A 20,929-nucleotide genomic window follows, 5' to 3' on the forward strand; every position below is an offset into this window, starting at 1 on the left:
CACGCTAGGCTTCAGCGGGGGTGGGGAGGAGAACCAGCCTTCCCCTGTCTGGTCTGGGACCCTCACCACTTCCTCCTAATCTCTTTCCGCTTACAGCCCCCTTTGCACACAACTGCAGCCACTGGCCACCAGCCTGGCTATTGATGCCGGATCCATTTGGCCACTAAAGCCTGCCACCCCCACAGGCTCAGAGACGGGAAATGAGGATGCGGAGAGAGACAGGGGCCAAGAAAAAGGGGAGAGGAGGGCCCGGAGAGGTAGAGAGAGGCTGGACAAACACAGGGTAGGAATGCAGTGGGGGAGACCCAGACATAAAGCTGCCCTCAAGCTGTGGGGCAGTGCCTAGAAAAACACTACTCATACCCCTCTTCCTGCCCTCTGTTGGTTAAGGCCAGGGGATGATTGTGTGTCATGTCTCTGTGGGTCCCTGAGCCAGTAGGCTGGCAACAGCTGTTCCGAGTATCTTGGGTTGAATCCACCGATCAGTCCTAAGAAGAAAAATTACCCTTTGCCTCAAAGCCCAGTCTGTTCACTGGAGAGAGAGTGTGACTCTCCCTTATCCCTATGATGTTAGTACTGCTAATGGTTAATTAGTGTCTGTGACTTTCTCCAGGGTAAAGGCCCCTTGGGTAATTGGGTTCAGGGAGTGGGACTGGACTGGATTTTCTGTCCTCAGCATCTCTCTAGCCTTTCGATTGTCCCCCAGTACTGAAGGCTGCTGCAGGAGCAGTGATTCCCCTGTCCCCCCAAATTTACTGACCAACCAAAAAGGAGGGAATCCTTCCTCCTTCCTTGCAGGTACAAGAAGGACCAATCATCCCTCAGCGTGCCCACCCCCTTCCTCCTCAGATTGGGAGGATGTGGGGCTCAGCAAGGCTTCCCTCCCTGAGTATCAAGATTACAGGATTCACTCAGGATGTAAGGCTTTTCCCGTTCCCAGAAGTGCCTTAGCTTTTCCAAAGTTCTGGATTTAGAAAGGGTGAATCATGAGAGGGCTACAGTAGGGCTGCCACCCCACCCCCAACATTCTCCTCCACCCCCTACACACATATCTCTCTAAAGTGTGAGCAGATCTGTAAGTGTTAGAGGTGGGAAAACCCTGGTCACACATCATACTGATTCGGTCAGAGGGATGCCCCGGCATGGGGACTGAGAGGATAGTTCCAAACGAAGAAAGTGGCACTGAAAAGGGAAGGGGGCGCCGGAAGGAAAAAGGTGCGGTGTGAGAGTGGTGTATGTAGGAGGCAGCTTCGCGAGCCATAACGGAACATTTGAGACGGTGTTTGGACCGGGCGGTGGTGGGGGTGGGGGGCTCCGGATCTGCCTGAGCAGGATTGTCGCTGGGAGAGTCCCGAGACGGCCGTGTAGGAGTTTGTGTAACCCCAGCGAGGAGACCAGGGATACACTCCGTGATGGGGCAGCGTTTGGCGGGGCAGGGCCCCCAGAAGGCCAGTCTATAGAAATAGTACAAAGTGTGGACCAGTCAGGTACGGGGTCTCGGGTTTGGGGGTTCCTCGTGGCTCTGGGCTGACGTGCGGGGGGCGGGGAGGGGGCGGGGCCGCGGCGAGCGCGGGGGAGCGGACGTGGGCGGGGGCGCGCCGGGGCGGGGCAAGCGGAGGGCGGGTTTGAATGTGCTCGCGCGGGCGCGGGAAGCTGCCCGGGAGAGCGCGCAGACCTCCACGCGGGAGGACTCCTTCCCAGCAGGTGCTGCCCGGGAGGTGGGAGGGGATCGGGAAACTGCGCGGGGGCCCGGGGGTCGCCGGGGCGGAAGGCGCGCCGCTTTTGCCTGCTGCCACTCGGGCAGGGAGGCTGGGCCTGGCAGCTGCGCCGCCGAGACTGGGGGATGCTGGGTGGGGCCCCCGTGCGGAGCCGCGTGGCACGTGGCGCGCCGGGGCCGGGCGTAGGGTTACTGTGCGGGGACCTGGACCCCAGCAGGCGGGGAAGACTTGGCTACCGGGCCTGAAACTGCCTGTCGCCGAGCTGACCTCCCCAAGGGGCAGGCGAGTTGAAGGTTAATCTCGATCAATCTTGTCGTTGGTACCGGGAGTGGTCGCACCGTTAACTGCGCTGGGTGCGGGGAATGGCCAGGAGAGCACGCGGAATAGAGGTGGAGGCGCTGCCTCTTTAACACCCGGCCTCTTATTGGCCGAACCCTTGTACCTGGCCTCCCTCCCTCCTTTCCTGGACGCGTCCTCGTTTATTCCCAGAGAGAACACCTTTGCTTCACCTAAAAGGACATCCCAGGTTTTCTTCCCAGGGGAGAGCTGTGGCGGATGAAGGCTGCTCCCACCCCTGCCCCTCACCCCTGTTCGGGCCACTCCTTTGCCCATTCCTCTCGGTCACGGTCAACTCCAGATCCTCTTGCCTTGCTTTTCTGTCTGTGTGAGCTCTCTTTGCCAGGATGTGTGTGTAATGGGGTGGGGGAGCGCCTTACACCCGACACAAGTCAGACTGGAGATGACCTGACCCCCACCTTATTTTTTAACCCCTTAGTTGGAGTAGAGTTACTCCACCTCTCAGTATAAGAGGCTGGCTGGGAAGCTGCCTTTAAACCTCACTCCCTTCTCCTGAAGGAGCCTAGAGTAAACTTCACATTGAGTTTTGAATTCCGACTCACTCGATTACTAGCTCTGTTGCCTTAGGCAAATAATTCAACCATTCTGAACTTCAGCTGTCCTCATCTGTTCAATGGAGACAATCTATATGATTTTATGGTGGTTGTGAAGGCAGCCAAGGGCCAGAGAGGGTATCTGCAGGTGGTGGCTGCCCCATATGGGATCCATGGAAGTGGTGAATTTGATGCTACCACAGAGATGTCTCTAGAAGCTGGCGTGGGTGAGAGGTGTTGGGGGCCAGGGGGCCAGGGAGGTGCCCAGTTTGGTGGCTGCTATCAGGGCCCCATCTGGGCAGGCCAGGGCATGGCTGGAGGGAAACCAGATGTTCTGAACTGGTATCAAATCCCTGATTGGGCCAAGGCAGACAAAAGCCAAAGGGGTGACTGATCTTCAGGATGTGGGCAGGAGTGGGCTGCCCCTGGAGTTGAGTTGTGCTCAGGGCTGGGGTTGGGGACAGCAGAGAGTAGGGGTGTAGCTGACGGGGGTGGGGGCGGTGAAGAGGAGGGCCAGAGGGCAGAAAGGAATACTCCTCAGCCTAAAACAGATTTTCTGAGAAAGAGGAGATACTCTGTCTGCCACCCCAGTCTCCACCTGTGTTGAAACTGTACCTGCTCTTTACTGCCTGGAATCTTGCCTGTGGGTAGAGAACAGGGTTGGCCGAAGTGAGAAGCTGGGGTTTCCTTCCTTCTACCTAATAGAAAACATGAGTCTCTCACCTCCTCTGCCCACCTCGCAGAGTAGAGCCCTCTCACCGCCCCCACCCCCATCCTTCTAGAAAATGTAAAAACTGTCGTTCACCAGTCTCCCAAGTGCCTAGAACATTGCCTGGCTGGCATGCAGGGGTCCTAGGTAAATATCTGCGGAAAGGAAGGAAGAGTGAAAGAAGCCGTCTGCCTCCTTCTGGGGTGTCTGGGTCTGCCTCTGCCCTCCCTGTGCTATCATCGTCCAGGTGTGGTTGGGGGAGGAGGGGAGGAAGGCCTTTGGAGAGGCTGGAGTTGACGCAGGGAGGGGTGGAGAGGAATTTTGGGGAGGAGCAGAGAGGCCTGTCCAGGTCCTTTCTCAGAGTCCCCAGGGCTGTCCATCTCAGGCTGGGGCTGGAGTACTGGCTGCACCTGGGAGTTGACCCACCCCCTCAGCTCCCCTGCTGAGACGCTGGTGGGAGGTGAGGGCTGGGTTTTATCTCCCTGGCTGTGATAGTTGAGAAGGCTTCTCAGAATGGAGGTGCTGCGTCCCCCGGCAGGACCTGGGGGGTTCTCTCCCAATACGCCCGCTGCTGCAATTTTCACTCTGGACCCTTATTCAGAAGGAGCCCATGGACAAGACCTGCCGCCTGCCTCTGAGCTAGGACCACCTCCCACAGACTGCCTGGGCCCCCTCTGCCCCGACCCTTCTGCTGGCAAGTCTGGGCATCTGGTGAGTGCTGGTCCAGGTGGGCAAGGAAGCCAGTCCTCACCCAGAACGGCAGAGCTGGCTCCAGAGCTCGCACCAGAGCTGGCACGTGGGGGACAGGCCTGCCCACCCCTGCCTGGTTTTCCATGCCATCCAAGGGAAAGCTGGTTCCTCTCCTAGTTCCAGGGGGCCACGCTCCCCCTGCCCCCCCACCCCCCACCCCTCCTGAGCGGGGAGCAGGGAAGGGGTACGAAGTGAGGAGGCTGGGGACTGGGCAGGCCCGCGCTCCCATCCCTCCATCTTGCCTCCAACTTTGCTCTCAGAAAGGGGAAGAAGCCAGGGGCCTGGGAATGAGTCAGAGAGAAACCCAGTGGGGGTGGGGAGGGGGAGATGGGATGTCCCCAGGGGTCAAGGAAGCGGCTGTGTCCCCAAGCGCATCCTAAAGTGTTTTCCTGGAAAATGGGCCAGGAACCAGGAAGCCCCTGAGCATTGGCTGGAAAGGATGGTTAAGGTGCCACCCACAGAGAGGCTGGCATCTAGGGTGCCTGCAGGGGGGACAGGCTCTCCAGAGCCCGCGCTAGCCATGAGCCCAAGGGCTCCTCGGGAAAGCCCAGAGAGATCAGAGGGAGAGCCCCAGGGAGGGAGGCTGCCCTGGGAGGGAGGCAGGCGGGCAGGCCGGCCTCTCTGGCTGGCCTGGTCATCACGCCTGAGGCTGCTGCTGCTGCAGCAGATCTGTTTGTTTTGCGTCCTCCTCCCGCCCTCCCTCTTCTCCCTTATCTCTTTACTGTTTCCCTCCTCTTTCCCCACTTCCGTAGTTGTCAGTGTCCCTGACCCCTCTTATCCTCTCATGACCCCCCTCATGCCTTTGCCTGTTTTTTCCCCTCCCTCTCAGCCATACTTCCTCCTCCTCCTCCTTGCCTGCTCTCTACCCGCCCCTGTTTCCCTGCTCACAGACAGCCTCGGCTGCTGGATAAAAATAGCGGAGGCAGTGGCCAAGCCAGGCCGGGAGCCAGGTAGCGTCTGAGCAGGCAGGGGGGCTCAGCAGGACCGGCCCAAGGGGGTCAAAAGGAGCAGCCTTGAGAGGCAGGGGCAGGAGCGGGGCCTTCGGGACCCTACAGCCTGCCCACTCTGTCTGCCCAGCCCTCTTCACCCACCTGCCTGCCCACCCCCACCAAGTGTCTGAAGAGGCCTGTAGGGAAGCAGGGCCACGACAGGGCCTCACACTGCTTCTGCCCCCAGCAAGCACCAGAGGGAGGAAGCTGTCAGCCAGGCATAACCAAGACCGCCGTCACCATGACAACCAGTCACCAGCCTCAGGACAGGTACCAGGGAGGGAGACCTGGGCTGCGGATCCAGGGGAGTGGGAATGGGTCTTCGGGGGGACTGGGTGCTGTATCCTTTGGAATTTGGGATTGCCACTGACGATGAGCCTTCCAGTCAGGTAGCTACGAGTCACGTTTGCATCAGGGGGTCCTGCTTGTCGTGGCTGGGTGCTGAGAGCAGTGTCTCCAGGGAGGCCCAAGGCGGTGGTGGCGGCCCCTCCCTGGCCTGTCAGAGTTCCCAGTGTTGTTCTTCGGCAGCTTCCGGCTCCTCCGGCCAGCACCGTGGGAAGACATTTGGCAGCACCCCTCATTCCCAGGCTGGCCAGCCGACGGAGGTGGCCTCGACCTCAGATGACTTTGGCCCGCCCTGGTCCTCGCTCTGACCTCCCTCTCACTTCCCCACCTCCGGAGCCTAGGACTTCCCTCCAGTTAGACCCACAGCTGTGGCCATGCGTGTGTGTTCTGGGGGAAGAGACCGTAGCTGGATTCAAGTTCTTCCAGGAGTCTAGACCCCAAGAAAGTTGATGAAGCCGTGCCTGGTGCCCAAAACATCTTTCCATCGCAGTCCCACAGCCCCATCCCCTGCTCATCCCAGCCCTCTGTGCCGAAGACCACTTCTGGCGGTGGGATCTTAGGCACTTAGCTTTCTCTCTCTGGGACCGCCTCCCACTTGTGAAGCAGAGGTGAGGTTTATTTGTATGGGAGGGAATTTAAGGAGACATAGTAAGTACAGGCCCTAGGGGTTGTTTGGTTGGATCCCTCCTGGTGTCCTCCGTTCCCAGGCTGCCTGCCACCCCATCCTAGCACCCCCGTTCTGGTGGCAGTCCTCTGTGAACCCCTCTGCCTTCTCCAGTGGCCCCACACTGGGTCCCTATCCTGTGGGACCTTGGCTGAGAGTTGCTCCTTTATTCGGGCCTCTGAATCCAGGCCTCACCTCTCTTCCTCAGGGTGGGGACTATAGGAGGGAGGTGGGAGGGGGCTGCAGTTGTCAGGACTCAGACCTGCCACCCAGGCCCCCACCCTGTGGGGCCAGGCCCCGCTGTCTGGCCTGACCAGTCTCCTCATTGCCCTGGGCTTGTCCCTGCCAGCTCTGTGAAGACAGCAGTGTGGACAGTGGGGAAAGTATGGCAGACACATTTGGGGACCACAGGGCTGCCTGGGAGAAGCTGTCCCATCCCAGACAGGCCCCGAGGTGTAGGGCTTGGGGTAAGTGAGTGTCCTGACCCAAGCTGGGAGGCTCTTATTTACAGTCTGGAGCCAAGATGACGTTTCATGGCCCATCCCTCCCGGCCTCCTATGTGGTGCAGCCTACAAAGCTGGTTCTGTCTGGGCCAGGAAAAAACAGCTCCCTCGCTTCTCAGCTGTCCCAAGACACCCGCATCCCTGTCCTCCTAGATCCAGAATGGTCTGGGAGTTTCCTGACCTCAGATTCCTCTTTGGAAAGCCACACAGCCCTGCCCAGACAGTGTAATCACTTCCAGCCTGCCCAGCGGGGGTAGAAGACTTGTGTTTTGCTTTCTCACTCACCCGCCCACCCCCCCACCCCCCAGCCTTTAGCAAGATTTCCAAAACCACCTGCGGATGTGTGGGTCACATCGGTCCCCAAGCCTGCAGAGTCCCCCGAGTCTTTGGGACTGAGAGCCAAGATCCTTCTGGCTATGCCCTTCGGTCCTTTGTCCCTGGTCCCTCTCCCTCTTGGGACTCATCTGTGCCCTCTCCCCATCCCAGGCCACCTCCTCCTCTGTATGTTTTGCGCCCTGGGACAGCTGGAGAGATGGAAGGGGGTGGGGCTGCCCCAGGTTTGATTTGGGAAGGAAGGTGGGATGGTGGGTCACCTGGCCCCACTTTCCTCCCCCATCCCCAGGTACAAAGCCGTCTGGCTTATCTTCTTCATACTGGGTCTGGGGACGCTGCTGCCCTGGAATTTCTTCATGACAGCCACTAAGGTGAGATGTGGGAATGGGCTCCCAGGGGCTCATCCATGGGGCATTTAGGGCCTGGGTACGCGCTTGCAGGCACAGGGCGAAAGGTGCCAGCACTCCTGTCTGCAACCCTCACAGTATTTCACAAACCGCCTGGACATGTCCCAGAATATGTCCTTGGGCCCTGCTGAAGTAAGCAAGGACATCCAGGCCTCGGCCAGCCCCCTGGCACCCTCGCCAGAGCGGACTCATCTCAGCACCATCTTCAACAACGTCATGACCTTATGTGCCATGGTGCCCCTGCTGATCTTCACCTGCCTCAACTCCTTCCTGCATCAGAGGTGAGCCCCCAGGCCCCCACCCTGACCCCCTCAGTGCCTCCTGCCCTCCCTGGGCTGGGCCCCCAGCTTCACCACCCATCTCTGCCACCGCCTCCTCTCCGACAGGATCCCCCAGTCTGTGCGGATCCTGGGCGGCCTGGTAGCCATCCTGTTGGTGTTCCTGATCACTGCCATCCTGGTGAAGGTGCCCCTACACGCGCTGTCCTTCTTCGTCATCACCATGCTCAAGATCATGCTCATTAACTGTAAGCGGGGCTGGGTGGGGACCTGGGCAGAAGTCCCACGGTTGGTCAGAGAGGAATCTTTTCCTCCCTCTGGGTGGTGAGGATTCAAGAGCCTGAGCAGGGTTAGGAGTGGAAAGAAAAGGGCTGCTCAGCGTCAGGACTTACTGGGAGTCAAGCAGGAATTGCCAAGACCCCATGACCCACCCGGCTACCCTCTCCCTTCTGCTGTCCACCCTGTTGCACAGCTTTCGGCGCCATCCTGCAGGGCAGTCTGTTTGGCCTGGCCGGCCTCCTGCCCGCCAGCTACACGGCCCCCATCATGAGTGGCCAGGGCCTGGCAGGCTTCTTCGCCTCCGTGGCCATGATCTGCGCCATCGCCAGTAAGTCCTGCCATCTGTCTGCCTGTCGCCCTGGTGGTTGTGGGGAGGAGGGGACGGGGCCGGCCTCTGATCACTGACACCCTCCGCCCCAGGTGGCTCCGAGCTGTCGGAAAGTGCCTTCGGCTATTTTATCACAGCCTGTGGAGTTATCATTTTGACCATCATCTGTTATCTGGGCCTGCCACGGCTGGTGAGCACTCGAACCCCAGGTTTGGAGTTCTTGGCGGGGAGAGAGGGGGTCCAGGGCTCCAGACCAAGGGGACAAAACCTGTGGGAGGGAGAAGCTCTGGAGATTCTGCTTCTGAATCCACCTTCCTTCCCTTGATAGGAATTCTACCGCTATTACCGGCAGCTCAAGCTCGAAGGGCCCGGGGAGCAGGAGACCAAGCTGGACCTCATTAGTAAAGGTCCGAAGAACCTGAGGAAGCTGGGGTGGAGGGTGGCTGCTCAGCAGAGGGGCAGCATGAGCTGGGGGCAAGAATGAGCCTCCTGCAGTGATGCCAGAGGGATGGGGGGGTAACACCAGTAATCGAGGGCTGGGCTAGAGAAGCTGGGGGAGATCCTGGGAGGCCTTGAATGCAACTGGGAAGCAATTATGGATTTCTGGGCAGGGCGTGACCTGACCTGAGACTCCTGGGAGCGGTCCTGACCCAGAGGACTTGGGCAGTGGGGGTTGGAGGCCATCTGGGCTAAGTCTTGGGTGGAGCTGTGCACTGGTTTAGGGGGGTGTCCACCCTCAGCTGACCCCAGCCCTTTTGGGGATTGTGTCATTTCCTGTTGCTCTGTTTCTCCTACATCTTGAAGACTCTCTCACCACCTGTCACCCCCCAGGAGAGGAATCAAAAGCAGGCCAAGAGGAGACCGGATTCTCGGCCCCCAGCTCTCAGCCCGCCAAGGAAAGCCACTCTGTCCGCGCTATCCTCAAAAGTGTATGTGGGGCTGGGGCATCCTGCCTTCTACCCCTCCCTTTCTTCCCTTTTTTTCTGATCCTTTCCCATCCCATGCCCGTCCCCTCCCTTTCTGACTGGAGACTGGTCACTTTCCTGGACTTTCCTGCATGTATGTGTGTGGGCATGTGTGTGTATTGGGGAATCTTGATTCTTTAAACAAGCACCATGAAGACACAGACCAAGGTCCCTTTCCTCCAGATCTTAGTCCCGGCTTTCTCCGTCTGCTTCGTCTTCACCATCACCATTGGGATATTTCCTGCTGTGACAGCTGAGGTCGAGTCCACCATCGCGGGCACCAGCGCCTGGAGTGAGGAAACCACGGGTTCCCAGGATGGGGAAGGACAGGGGCTTGGGAGCAAGGCTAGGAGCCTGGGAGAGGGGAGCCTGGGCTATCGCCTCTGAAGCCAGGCTCTGCTGGCCCACTCACCCTTCCTCGGCCTGGAAGCATCTTCTCCGTTTCACAGCTGGGAAACCAAAGTCCCAGTGAGAGTCAGGGTTGCTAGATCCTGCCTTTCTTGGACCCACTAACCCTCTCCTAATCTACTCTTTGTCTTCCAGAGGCCTACTTCATTCCCGTGTCCTGTTTCTTGACTTTCAATGTCTTTGACTGGCTGGGCCGGAGCCTCACAGCCATCACTATGTGGGTAGGTGAAGGAGGGTCACCAAGCCCCTGTGAGACGGGAGTCCAGACTGAGACACCCAGGGAGGGAACCAAGAAAGTATGGTGGAAAGGGGACCATGCTTTTTTTAAAAACTGAGACATAATCTATGTATAGTAAGGTGTACAAGTTGTAGAGGTACAGTTTAATGACTACACACACATAAACATACACACACCCCTGATGACCACCACCCAGGTCACGCTGTAGCACATGGCCAGAGGCTCTATCTACCATGGCCACTCCCGATCAGTACCCTACAAGGGTAACTAGGTTTGGAGGTTTCAATTCAGATCCTGAGGGCCTCCGAATGGAGCCCCGGGGGCCGGCCCAGCCTGACTGCGGCATGGCCTGGTCCCCGCAGCCTGGGAAGGACAGCTACTGGCTGCCGAGTCTGGTACTGGCCCGACTGGCCTTCGTGCCCCTGCTACTGCTGTGTAACGTCCAGCCCCGCCGCAACCTGCCGGTGGTCTTTGAGCACGACTCCTGGTTCATCATCTTCATGGCTGCCTTCGCCTTCTCCAATGGCTACCTTGCCAGTCTCTGCATGTGCTTTGGGCCCAAGTGAGTGGGGAGTATGGTGGCCTCGGCGGGGTCTAGTGCTCCAGCTGGGGACCCTCAGCAGAGGGAGAGTGGGCGGAAGGAGACTCCTGATCGCAGAGCTCAGGATTTCCAGGCTAAGAGAGGAGCCCACTGACCCTCGGGGCCCAGGTAGTGGGAGGGGAGGAGGGGCTCCCAGAGAAAGGTAGAGACAGCCTCAGTACACATCCCCTCACCAAGAAGGAGAGGAAGACAAGTGGGCCAGCAAAATGAGATGCTCTGGGTTGGGCAGGGGACTGGCGTCAGGGACGTCCTAAGGTCGGCTCGCCCTCCCTCCTTTAGGAAAGTGAAGCCGGCTGAGGCGGAGACAGCTGGAGCCATCATGGCCTTCTTTCTGTCTCTGGGCCTGGCACTGGGGGCCGTCTTCTCCTTCCTGTTCCGGGCAATCGTGTGACCGCGGATGGACGGCAGGATGGCACCGGCTGCCTGCTCCTGCCTTCCCCTTTGGGGGTGGGCAGGGGTCCTCTGGAGGTTTTCTTGTCTAGCCATCTTCTGCTTGCTCATGGCCTGTGCTGGGCCCGGCATCCAGGCCCCGAGGAGAGAGCCTCTGTGGATGGACATGGGGACACTGTGGGCTGGAGGGTCAGAGCCAAGGGAGGGGATGCAGTCTCTTGGCCCTGACCAGTGCCTGCCCGGGCAGGGGTTCCTAGGCTCAGAGAGTGAGTTGTGTGTCTTGTCTGTCTGCCTGTACCAAGGGTGGCCGGGGGCCAGGACTGCTTGTTCTGAAGTCTGGTCTGGTATTTCCGCAGCCTCCTCCTCCGCGTGTGCCTCTCCCCCCACCTCTCCGTGTTCCTACCCATCATGAACCCTGTACATTTGCCATTTTACTGCCTTTTTTATACTCAAACCAGGTGCCTTCAAAGGCTGAATAAATACACTTTTTTTTTTTTCCTCCCTGGCTCCCTGTGTCCTCCAGCCATGGCTTCACGCCCTGGAGAGGCTAGAGGGATGGCAGCCTGAGTCTGGGGGGATGAGCATGACCCAGATGGGCCTTGGCCAGCACTGGGCCTGGGTCCAAGGCATTAGGGATGGGGTGGGTCCTCTTTAGTCTCAGAGGCACTACAGTGCCTCCTGCTGGGGCCACAGAAGAGAGACAGGCCTGGAGCCAGGACACCCAGACTGTTGGCTGAGATGGAGAAAGGCTATTTCCTTTTGCCATTTCATTCCTCCTTTTGGGAGGCCTGGGGGTGGAGACAGTGCGCCATCTTTCTTTTGTCTTCAGAGTCACCCCCTCCACTCTGTCCTCACCCCACAGCCTGAGGAGGGAGCTGTCTAAAAGCAGCCAGCTCCACCTCCCCACCCCCACCCCACCAGCAGGAAGAGGCTGTAGCCGGAGGGTTCTGCCCTGCCTGGCACTAGGCCCTGACACCTAAGTCAAGGCAGGCTTCATGGCGAACAAGGGGCCTGTGTGTCCTTGTTGAAGCTGGGCCCCTTTCTCTTCCCAGACTCTGGCCTAGGGAGGTGTGCAGTGGCTCAGGAACGAGAGAGGCCTCGGTGGAGGGGGCCATACCACTGGAGTCCCCCTTCTCAGAAAGAGCTCTTCCTGATAGGAAGTGAAACCGGAGCTCTGGGCGCTGAGCTGACACTGACCCCCCACCACCACCACCGTTCCCCCACGCCCCCACTTGTGTCAGGGCTTTATTTCTGACAGTTTAATTTAATTGAAGGCTTCAGGCTTCATTAAGGGTTGTTGGCACATTTTTAAGGGTCTTTGATTAGCTCTGAAGTCCTAACAGGAGAGTTAAGTATTATCATATGGGGAACTGGAGTCCACAGATATACCCCAGAGTACACGTCAAACCAGGACACAATCTGAGGCGGGTGGGAAACAAACTGTTCCTTTCATATCAGTTTCAAAAGCAAGGGGTGCCCTGAGTCTTCACTCATCCCTGCAGAGCCCTTTGGTCACAAGGCTGAGAGAAAACCGCACCCTTTCTCTGCTCCCTCTCCTCGACAGACCCATGGTACCCACACCGGACAGTCCTGCTGGGTTCCCTCCTCAGCACCACAGCCCTTCAGGGACCCTGTGCTTCTTCCCTGGGCCCCTTCCTGCCTCTTGCCTGGCCTTTCAGGACTCCAGCCAGGTCTACTGCGGCCATCACACATGCAGCTGCAGAATAATCTGAAAAGAACATGGAGTCACAGGCTGGTCTCTCCTGGAGCACGCCAGGCATTTCCTGATCTTCCTCTACCACCAGCAGCCGCATTTCCAGTTCCTTCCCCCTCTGCACCTTTTGTAACTGGCTTATGCTCTTATCTTACTCCAGCTGCCAGTCATGTTTTTCAAGTTCAGGTCCACATCCTACGTTTTCACTCTTAAGCTCCCAGAGATACTCAGAAATGTTCGCTTCCTTGCATCTGCTTGTTCCCCCTCACAGTCTTCACAGGCCAGACTCCAGCTGTGTAGTAGGACTCAGTTCAACTCCAACAGTGACTTGAAGGACAAACATTTTAGATTACAGTCACATCTTTCTGAACTTAAAAAAAAAATTTTATTTATCTGGCTGTGCTTGATCATGTGGGATCCAGTTCCCTGACCAGGGATTGAACCCAGGCCCCCTGCATTGGGAATGTAGTCTTAGCTACTGGAAGTCCCCTGAGTGAAACTGATGTTTGAAGATTACTAGAATATCTTTTCCAAAAAATTTTTCTAATGCAATTATCAAAAAATGTGAATCTCACTCATTTTACTCAAGACCTCACTGTCCTCTGAGAGCAGAGTGGTTAGAAAGCTCTGGCGGTTAGAAAACGGTTCCTGCCTGCCCAACTGCAGTGGCTGTTTCTGACCACAAGAGGGCGCTCTGCAGGCAATGCTGCCTGCGGGAGGCAGGCCTCTGGGGCCTCGCCTTTCCTCCCTGCACTTTGCTTCCTATAAGGTGGGAAAAGGCTGGGTTTGTGCTGGTCGTCTCCTTCCGTGTGACATTTCTGCCCCAAGCAGTGGCCTGTGCAGAGGCTGCTGTACCCCCTGAGGTGGCCGCCACAGCCCCACAGAAACTTCCCTCTTGTTTGGTGAATTGTTGGGGCTTCAAATATTTGAAAAGTTAAAGAGCCCCAGCAAAATTAGCCATCATCCTTAAAAACAGAAGTGAACCATCAGGTATCACTGATGAATTGGAATATACCTGTTTGTAGTCTTTGGAGTGAAGATGGGAAGAGTAGGGTGAGGGGTAGTATGATGGAGGCAGGTGCTTGACAGGAAACCCTCCCTCACCCCCATTATTGGGAAATTTATTCTCAGGATGTAAAACTCTTGATAGTGAATCAAAATGGATGTGAGCAGAGAAGTGCAGAGTCACCTTAAAGAGATAGCCGGGTTCTGGCCAGCAGGCCTTGCCTGAAACCCGTCTTGACACACACGGGAAGAGTGGCAGTCTGAAGGAGGGAAGCCAGGCTTCCAGGGAGGCCCGTCTGGTTTCTGGGGCCAGCTGGTAGGGAGGGTGAAGGTGAGCAGAACCCACTTTACCCCACAACCCACCAGGAGCCTGTGTCCCAGCTGGGTTCCTCTCGCTCGTCTCCACCTGACCCGGCTTCCTGCGTGGGTGCCCTCGGGAGAATCTGCTCATCAGAGCCCCACAGCCTTGGCGGTCCGGGTGGTCCCTGCCAGTGAGCCCGCCGGCGTTCTGGCTCCAGACAGCAGGGCAAATGCTAAATGAGTCAGCAGAACCACACAAAAGCAGGGGCTTCTGCTCAGGACAGCTACCCCCCTCCCAGGAACTTTGTACGGGTTGGGGACATGGTTCAGATTCAGAGACGAGGTCTGTGTCACCCATCCTCTGTGGCCCAGATTCTTGTTATTTAAACGGGGTGACGTGTATGAACTTGCTAAAGGAATTAAGCGAGTCGGCGGGAGAGCCTGGGTGCGGGAGATGCGAGCCCTAGAGATAGAGGTGCCAAGTCATTAGGACGACCTCTGCCAGGTGGGCTCCCTACCCCCATCTAAGCGACCCGCGGCTCCTCCCTCCACACTGTTCGGGCCCCTCCCTTGCATCTTCAGCCCCGGAAAGCCTCGAAAACTAGACTTCATTTCCTTCACCCCAACCAAGTGCGAACGAACACTCGAGTCCCCGCCTCGCGCGCGACAGCCAAGAACCGCCAGGCAGGGACGCGAACGAGGGGAGCCGGCGTCCTTCTCAGCCCCGCCCCGCGGCGGGGGCTGGGGGAGCGACGTCACCGTGCTGCGGGCGCCCCCTCGCGGGAGCGCGGCCTGCATCCGCGCAGCCCTTCTTCGCATCTGGCCCCTGCCAATTGTGGGGGGAGGCGGGGGCGGCAGACTTTACTACCCCTTAAGTCCGGGTGACCTTGAGCCAAGCGCTTTCCATCTCACAGTCGTTCATCTGTAAAGCAGGGGTAATAATATTTGGTTAGTCTACCTCTCCCGGTTGTGAAACTCCACGGAGTTAATGAATAACGCTCATCTGCGGCTGCTTTTACATATATTGACTCTTAAGGAGGGCTGACGATGGCCAATGCCTGTTTTCGTCCATAAAACCGAGGCTGGAAAGGTTAACGGATGGGAAAACATTTTGTAAACTTCAAAGCACCAGGTAAGTTTAAGTCTCTGTTTCTCTATCTCTGTGTCTCTCAGCCCTCATCACACACACACACACACACACACACACACACACACACACACACGGACACACACGTTTCTAGGTAGTAAGGGGCTTGGGAAAAGGTCCAGAGCCTCACGTGATAGGGTGGTACCATCACCTGCCTCCCTGCCTCCAGAACATTGCAGAGAGGCATCTTCTGACATCCCAGGGATTCTAAGCCTCCTAGGATCCCGAATTCCCATGGCATCCTTCCTAGGAGAAACCAGCAAGGTCCTTCCCGATGTGTTGCCTCAGCCCCTCCTGTTGGTGAGCTCCTCACCCCGCTACCATGGCCCTACCCGTCTCTTACCTGGTGCAGGTGGACCAAGCAAGCCTTGAGTCCTGTGAATGACCCAGAAATCCAGGCAGTTGAGACCTGCGCATTGAGCGGTGACTTGTGCCTGGGGCAGAACAGGTGTCAGGCAGCGCGGTTAAGCAGGTCAGGGTTGTTTGTGATGTCACCTGCCCCCTGCACCTTTCCCTGACTATAACCTGCTTTGAGCTGAGCCGGTTTGGGGTTATGTTTTCCCTTCTTAGTCAGAGGGGACCCAGAACACTGAACAATGCCGAGGACAAAAAAGGCTGCCTGGTGGGTGTAATGGCAGGAGGAGGACAGACACGCTGGGGCCGGGCTGACCACAGCGGGTAGGCAGGACTCAGCCACACACCCCCAGGCCACATATAACTATGCCCTTCAAGACATTGATATTGAATATTAAAGAGAAAGTTACCAAAGATGTGCCCCATTTACAATTCCTGAATGGCTTAGACCACAGTTTCTGGCTTACGCACCCTACTCTCCTGAGATATTTCGTTCTTGCCCCTAACTTCAGCCATCAGCCTTTGCCTCCTGAACGTCTCTCTTTGATGCCCCACAACCCTGAAGTAGACTTCTAGACCCCTCAAACCCAGAGTGGTCCTCCTCCCCTCAGCCCCCATTTCTTTTTCTTTTTAAAATTTATTTCAATTGGAGGCTAATTACAACATTGTGGTGGTTTTTGCCGTACATTCACATGAATCAGCCATGGGTGTACATGTGTTCCCCATCCTGACCCTCCCTCCCATCTCCCTCCCCATCCCCATTTCTTTCTTTGACATTTTTTATTTTTATGCATTTACTCAGCTGCACCAGGTCTTCGTTGCAGCACGAGGGATTGTCTCGATGCAGCGAGCAGGATCTTTAGCTGCAGCGTGTAGGGTCTTTCTAGTTGTAGCATGCAGGATCTAGTTCCCCAACCAGGGATAGAACCCGGGCCCTGCACAATGTGCCTCAGCCCCCACTTCTCTTACCCTACCTCAGAAAAGGTGTGCACCCTGCCTCTGCCCACCCCTGTGTGAGCGCCCCACCTCAGCCTTTCCCTTCTCCAAGCTATGTCCCAAGGAGTCTCCAAGTGGGGGTTTTGTTTGGAACAACACAATTAGCTGGCTTGATTTAGTAGGTTTAACATATTTAGACTTACCCAACAGCTAGGTGATAGATACTTTTTCTCAAGCACACATGGAGGCTTTATTAATATTAACCACATCCTAGATTACAAAGGAAGTCTCAAATACAAAAGTTCAGCACTGTACACACCATTGTATATTGTCGACATAAATGAAAAGATAATATAAAACTGACCATTTTAAGCACTTTTAAATGGATCAACAAAGGTACCATAAGGGTAATCAAAATCCTTTAAACTGAGTTAAAAATACTATATATTGAAATTTATGGGATATAGCTAAAATAGTACTTGAGAAGAAACTTATAGTCTTAAATCCTTATGTCTGAAAAGGGGAAAGGCTGAAACTTAATATGCTAAGTATTGAAGTTAAGAAAATAGAAATAGAACAACAGACTCGACCCTCTGAAAATAGAAGTCATGAGAAAAAGTTTAGCAGAAATTTTAAAAATAAAGGAATAAAGTAAAAAAATTTAAAGAATTAAGCAGAAAATTTATGTAAATAAAATAGATAAGTTCCTGGATGTAACAGTTAGACTGTGAAGAAAGCTGAGCGTGGAAGAATTGATGCTTTTGAACTGTGGTGTTGGAGAAGACTCTTGAGAGTCCCTTGGACTGCAAGGAGATCCAACCAGTCCATTCTAAAGGAGATCAGTCCTGGGTGTTCTTTGGAAGGAATGATGCTAAAGCTGAAACTCCAGTACTTTGGCCATCTCATGCAAAGAGTTGACTCATTGGAAAAGACTCTGATGCTGGGAGGGATTGGGGGCAGGAGGAGAAGGGGACAGAGGATGAGATGGCTGGATGGCATCACTGACTCGATGGACGTGAGTCTGAGTGAACTCCAGGAGTTGGTGATGGACTGGGAGGCCTGGCATGCTGCGATTCATGGGGTCGCAAAGAGTCGGACAGGACTGAGCGACTGAACTGAACTGAACTGGTGAAACTGATAATTATAAAAAAGGAAAAGACACAAAAAACAATTGTAGGTGTGAAAAGGAGACATACTTGAGACAGAACAGAGATTTAAAAGCTAGTCAAGGAAATAGAATGCCATAATCTTTAAAGCTTTAAAAAACATCCAGAAAAATTATTAAATAAAATTCACTCAAGGAGTAAATAGTAGAAAACTTGAATGCACTTATACCATGAAAAAAAAATGAGTTTCTAATTAAAATGTTTTCTTTAAAAAAATTTTAATCTTATTTATTATTTCTTTATTTGGCTGCACCAGGTCTTAGTTGCGGCACAGCATGTGGGGATCTAGTTCCCTGACCAGTGATCGAACCCAGGGCCCCCTTCATTGGGAGCATAGAGTCTCAGCCACTGGACCTTCAGGGAAGCCCCTAAAATGTTTTCATATACAAAACAATAGAAACAGCAGGCAGTTTTATAGATGGGTTCTACAAAACTTAAAATAATCTCAGTGCAACATTAGTAAGTCTATTAATGAATTAAAAATATCAATAGATAAAGGAAATTTTAAAAACAATATTTTCAATAGATGGCAAAAAAATCTGATACTTATTCAGTTTAAGATGTATCGCAAATGGGGAGCAGAGACAGTAAATATGCTCAATGATGAAGGGTTCCTTTTCTGATCAGAAAGGAGACAGGGATGCCCAGGACCACTCTGTTCACACATCATTTTTCTGCAGGTCCTAGCTGGTACAGTGTAACAATAAATAAACACACAAGGGTTAGAAAGGCAAAAACCAAAATACCATTGTTTTCAGATGATAGCTAGGGTTGTACTAGAAAACAACAAAATATTGATGGACAAATTAAGAATTAGTAACATAGCTTACAGGAGAGGGCAATGGCAACCCACTCCAGTACTCTTGCCTGGCGAATCCCATGGATGGAGGAGCCTGGTAGGCTGCAGTCCATGGGGTCACTGGGAGTCGAACGTGACTGAGCGACTTCACTTTGACTTTTCACTTTCATGCGTTGGAGAAGGAAATGGCAACCCACTCCAGTGTTCTTGACTGGAGAATCCCAGGGACAGGGGAGCCTGGTGGGCTGCTGTCTCTGGGGTTGCACAGAGTCGGACACGACTGAAGTGACTTAGCAGCAGCAGCAGCAGCAACATAGCTTACCAAGTTGTGGGATCGATATACCACAATCAATTGCTTTTCAGACTCTCCAGGAAACAGAAAATGAACACAAATTTCCATTTGCCACTGCATCAAAAAATAACATAATAATCAAATGAGCAAATGCTGTGCAAGACATGTCCCAGCAGAACATGGAAACTGAGGCAAAGAGATGGAACACTGGTTGGCCCTGCAGACCTGCTCATCTGTCCCAACATTAATGTCAGATCCATTGGCCCAGGAGGATGTCAGTTCAGGAATTCAGAGATGTAAACTTCGTGAAACCAGGAAGACCAAAACTGATACAGCACGCCTGGCAGGCTCTGAACTTGGGGGGCTGCCTGTTCTGGGGGTTAAGGATCCAGAGCTATGTGCCTGCCAAGTTGCTTCAGTCATGTCTGACTCTGTGTGACCCTATGGACTGCAGCCCGCCAGGCTCCTCCATCCATGGGATTCTCCAGGCAAGAATACTGGAGTGGGTTGTCTGTGTCCTCCTCCAGGGGATCTTCCCGACCCAGGGATCAAACTATTACGTGTCCGTCCTTATACAGTCTTTGATGTCCTGATGCCCGAAGTTGTTTGATTCATCCATTGCCCTGTATCTAAACTCCCCTCAGTGGTCCCCTGACCCCCATGAACGACCATTTGCATTTCCTAACTAGAAGTCCCGGAATGAGCAGCAGCAGGGAGCCTCTATCCAGGCTGAATCTGTGTGCCCTGCAAGACCCTGCTTCGCTTTAGCTAGATAGGGGGTCTGCAGCACTTTTCTGCAAAAGGTGAGAGGGTAAATATTTAGACTTTGCAAGCTATATGGTCGCCATCTCAACTATCAGCTCCCTCATTGCAGTGTGAAACAAGCTAAAGCCAACATGTAAGCAGAGAAGAAAGCTGTGTTTCAGTAAAACTTTATGGACACAAATTCAAATTTCATCTACTTTAAAAAATATTTATTTTACTTGGCTGCACCAGGTCTTAGGTGCAGCATGTGGGATCTTTTAGCCATGGCATGTGAGATCTAGTTCCCTGACCATCAGTGGAACCCAGGCCCCCTGCTTTGGGAGTGCAGAGTCTTAGCCACTGGACCACCAAGAAAGTCCACACATACTTTTCACATGCCAAAATACTATCTTTCTTTGATTTTTTTCAACCATTAAACAACATAAAAACCATTCTTATTCACAGGCCATACAGAAGCAAGTGATAAGACCACTGGCTGAGGGCTGCAGTTTGTCGGTCCTTGCTTCATCTGGCGGCCCTCCAGGCAGCAGAAGGTGAGGCTGGGTCTCTGAGGCCTGGTTAGAAATAAAGGGTATCTTGGGAACATCAAGGATTGCAAAAGCTGCTCAGAATAGACTTCTGGGGATGGGGGGTGGGGGGTGGTCAAGTCATCTTTAACAGCCTTCAGTGGCTTCCCTGACCCTAAGTTAAGGTCAGAACTACTTAGCATGGCATTGTGACCCTATGTGACCTGATTCCTGCCTGCCGGGCCACTTTCAGTGACCCCTGCCTCCCCGGGCTTCCCTGGTAGCCCTGGGCTCAGATGGTAGAGCGTCTGCCTGCAATGCGGGAGACCTGGGTTCGATCCCTGGGTTGGGAAGATCCCCTGGTGAAGGAAATGGCAACCCACTCCACTATTCTTGCCTGGAGAATCCCATGGACAGAGGAGCCTGGTGGGCTATGAGGTAGCAAAGAGTGGGACACGACTGAGCAACTTCACTTTCTTTCACTTTTACTTTGCCTCCCTTGAGGGTTCCTGGTCCTTCTGTCAGGGCTGTGCCTTCCCCATGCTTTCCCTTTGCTGGGGTAGACCTGTGCCAGCCACCTTCCCCAGGCTGAGCTGGGAACTCTGAGGTTTCTCCCCTGCTTCTAGCTGCTCTGATTCACAACTGGTCTGCTGCAGCTCCCCGCAGTGGGCTGACGGCTTCTTGTCTTGTTTCCACATCTCCATGTGGTAAGGCAAGGCTTACAAGTGGGGCTTAGTGAGTGTCGGTGAGCTGGAGAGGTCATCCTGGGAGGCTTCCAAAAGAGAAATTAGAATTTCTGTGCTGGTGTTGAGACTTGAGATTTTCCCGTTAGGAACCCCCTGAGGAATTTTTGCTCCCCACACTGGCCCACAGGAGTGATATTTGTTCTGCTTCCGGCTTAAGTTTGAGAAACAGCATCCGCACTACTGGACTTCTGCAGCAGGGGGCACAGGAGTTAGTGGAGCAAAGGCTCTGAGCTGACCCACCCAGGGGTACTCACTAAAGCCTTCCTCTCCCACTTTCTAGGTGTGCAGACTCACTCCCACCTCTAAACAGGACTGTGAAATACTGTGAATGCTGTTGTGAACCAGGGAGCAGGTGCTTAATTAACTAACCCCTTCTGTGCATAGGAAGGGCAGGTGCACTGGTG

At 54.7% G+C, this 20,929-nt stretch overlaps 1 protein-coding gene and 1 long non-coding RNA gene across 6 annotated transcripts; one reads left to right on the forward strand and one right to left on the reverse strand.

Annotated features, from left to right (window-relative positions):
* Positions 1-1,082: 1,082 nt before the first annotated feature.
* On the forward strand, positions 1,083-11,294 carry SLC29A1 (solute carrier family 29 member 1 (Augustine blood group)). Of its 5 annotated transcripts, none has more exons than XM_061398310.1 (14): positions 1,083-1,215; positions 3,919-4,028; positions 5,244-5,326; positions 7,191-7,272; positions 7,387-7,589; positions 7,695-7,834; positions 8,059-8,193; positions 8,286-8,383; positions 8,522-8,600; positions 9,025-9,122; positions 9,342-9,450; positions 9,702-9,787; positions 10,167-10,366; positions 10,685-11,294. In XM_061398310.1, the coding sequence occupies exons 1-14, from the start codon at positions 1,143-1,145 to the stop codon at positions 10,794-10,796; spliced, it is 1,608 nt and encodes a 535-aa protein (XP_061254294.1). In that variant the 5' UTR covers positions 1,083-1,142; the 3' UTR covers positions 10,797-11,294. The 5 variants fall into 5 exon arrangements, with proteins under 5 accessions (XP_061254294.1, XP_061254297.1, XP_061254298.1 ...); XM_061398313.1 differs by lacking the exon at positions 1,083-1,215 and adding an exon at positions 1,310-1,487; XM_061398314.1 differs by lacking the exon at positions 1,083-1,215 and adding an exon at positions 1,594-1,704 and having other exon boundaries at positions 5,181-5,326.
* Positions 11,295-12,082: 788 nt separating this feature from the next.
* On the reverse strand, positions 12,083-16,324 carry LOC133236340 (uncharacterized). The gene is made up of 3 exons (XR_009732844.1): positions 15,305-16,324; positions 14,773-14,896; positions 12,083-12,836 (listed from the first exon to the last, which is right to left on the reverse strand). It is a non-coding gene; the product is annotated as an uncharacterized LOC133236340 (long non-coding RNA).
* Positions 16,325-20,929: the final 4,605 nt, after the last annotated feature.

This window comes from Bos javanicus, chromosome 23 (assembly GCF_032452875.1).
Source record: "Bos javanicus breed banteng chromosome 23, ARS-OSU_banteng_1.0, whole genome shotgun sequence".
In the NCBI taxonomy this organism is placed as follows: domain Eukaryota; kingdom Metazoa; phylum Chordata; class Mammalia; order Artiodactyla; family Bovidae; genus Bos; species Bos javanicus.

What these genes read in the sequence shown, in the direction of transcription:
- SLC29A1 (XM_061398310.1), top strand. Translation starts at nt 1,143, where the DNA reads ATGGGGACTGAGAGGATAGTTCCAAACGAAGAAAGTGGCACTGAAAAG. An exon ending in CTGGCAAGTCTGGGCATCTG is followed by an intron (nt 4,029 to 5,243) that starts GTGAGTGCTGGT and finishes TTCTGCCCCCAG; the next exon opens with CAAGCACCAGAGGGAGGAAG. An exon ending in TGCATGTGCTTTGGGCCCAA is followed by an intron (nt 10,367 to 10,684) that starts GTGAGTGGGGAG and finishes TCCCTCCTTTAG; the next exon opens with GAAAGTGAAGCCGGCTGAGG.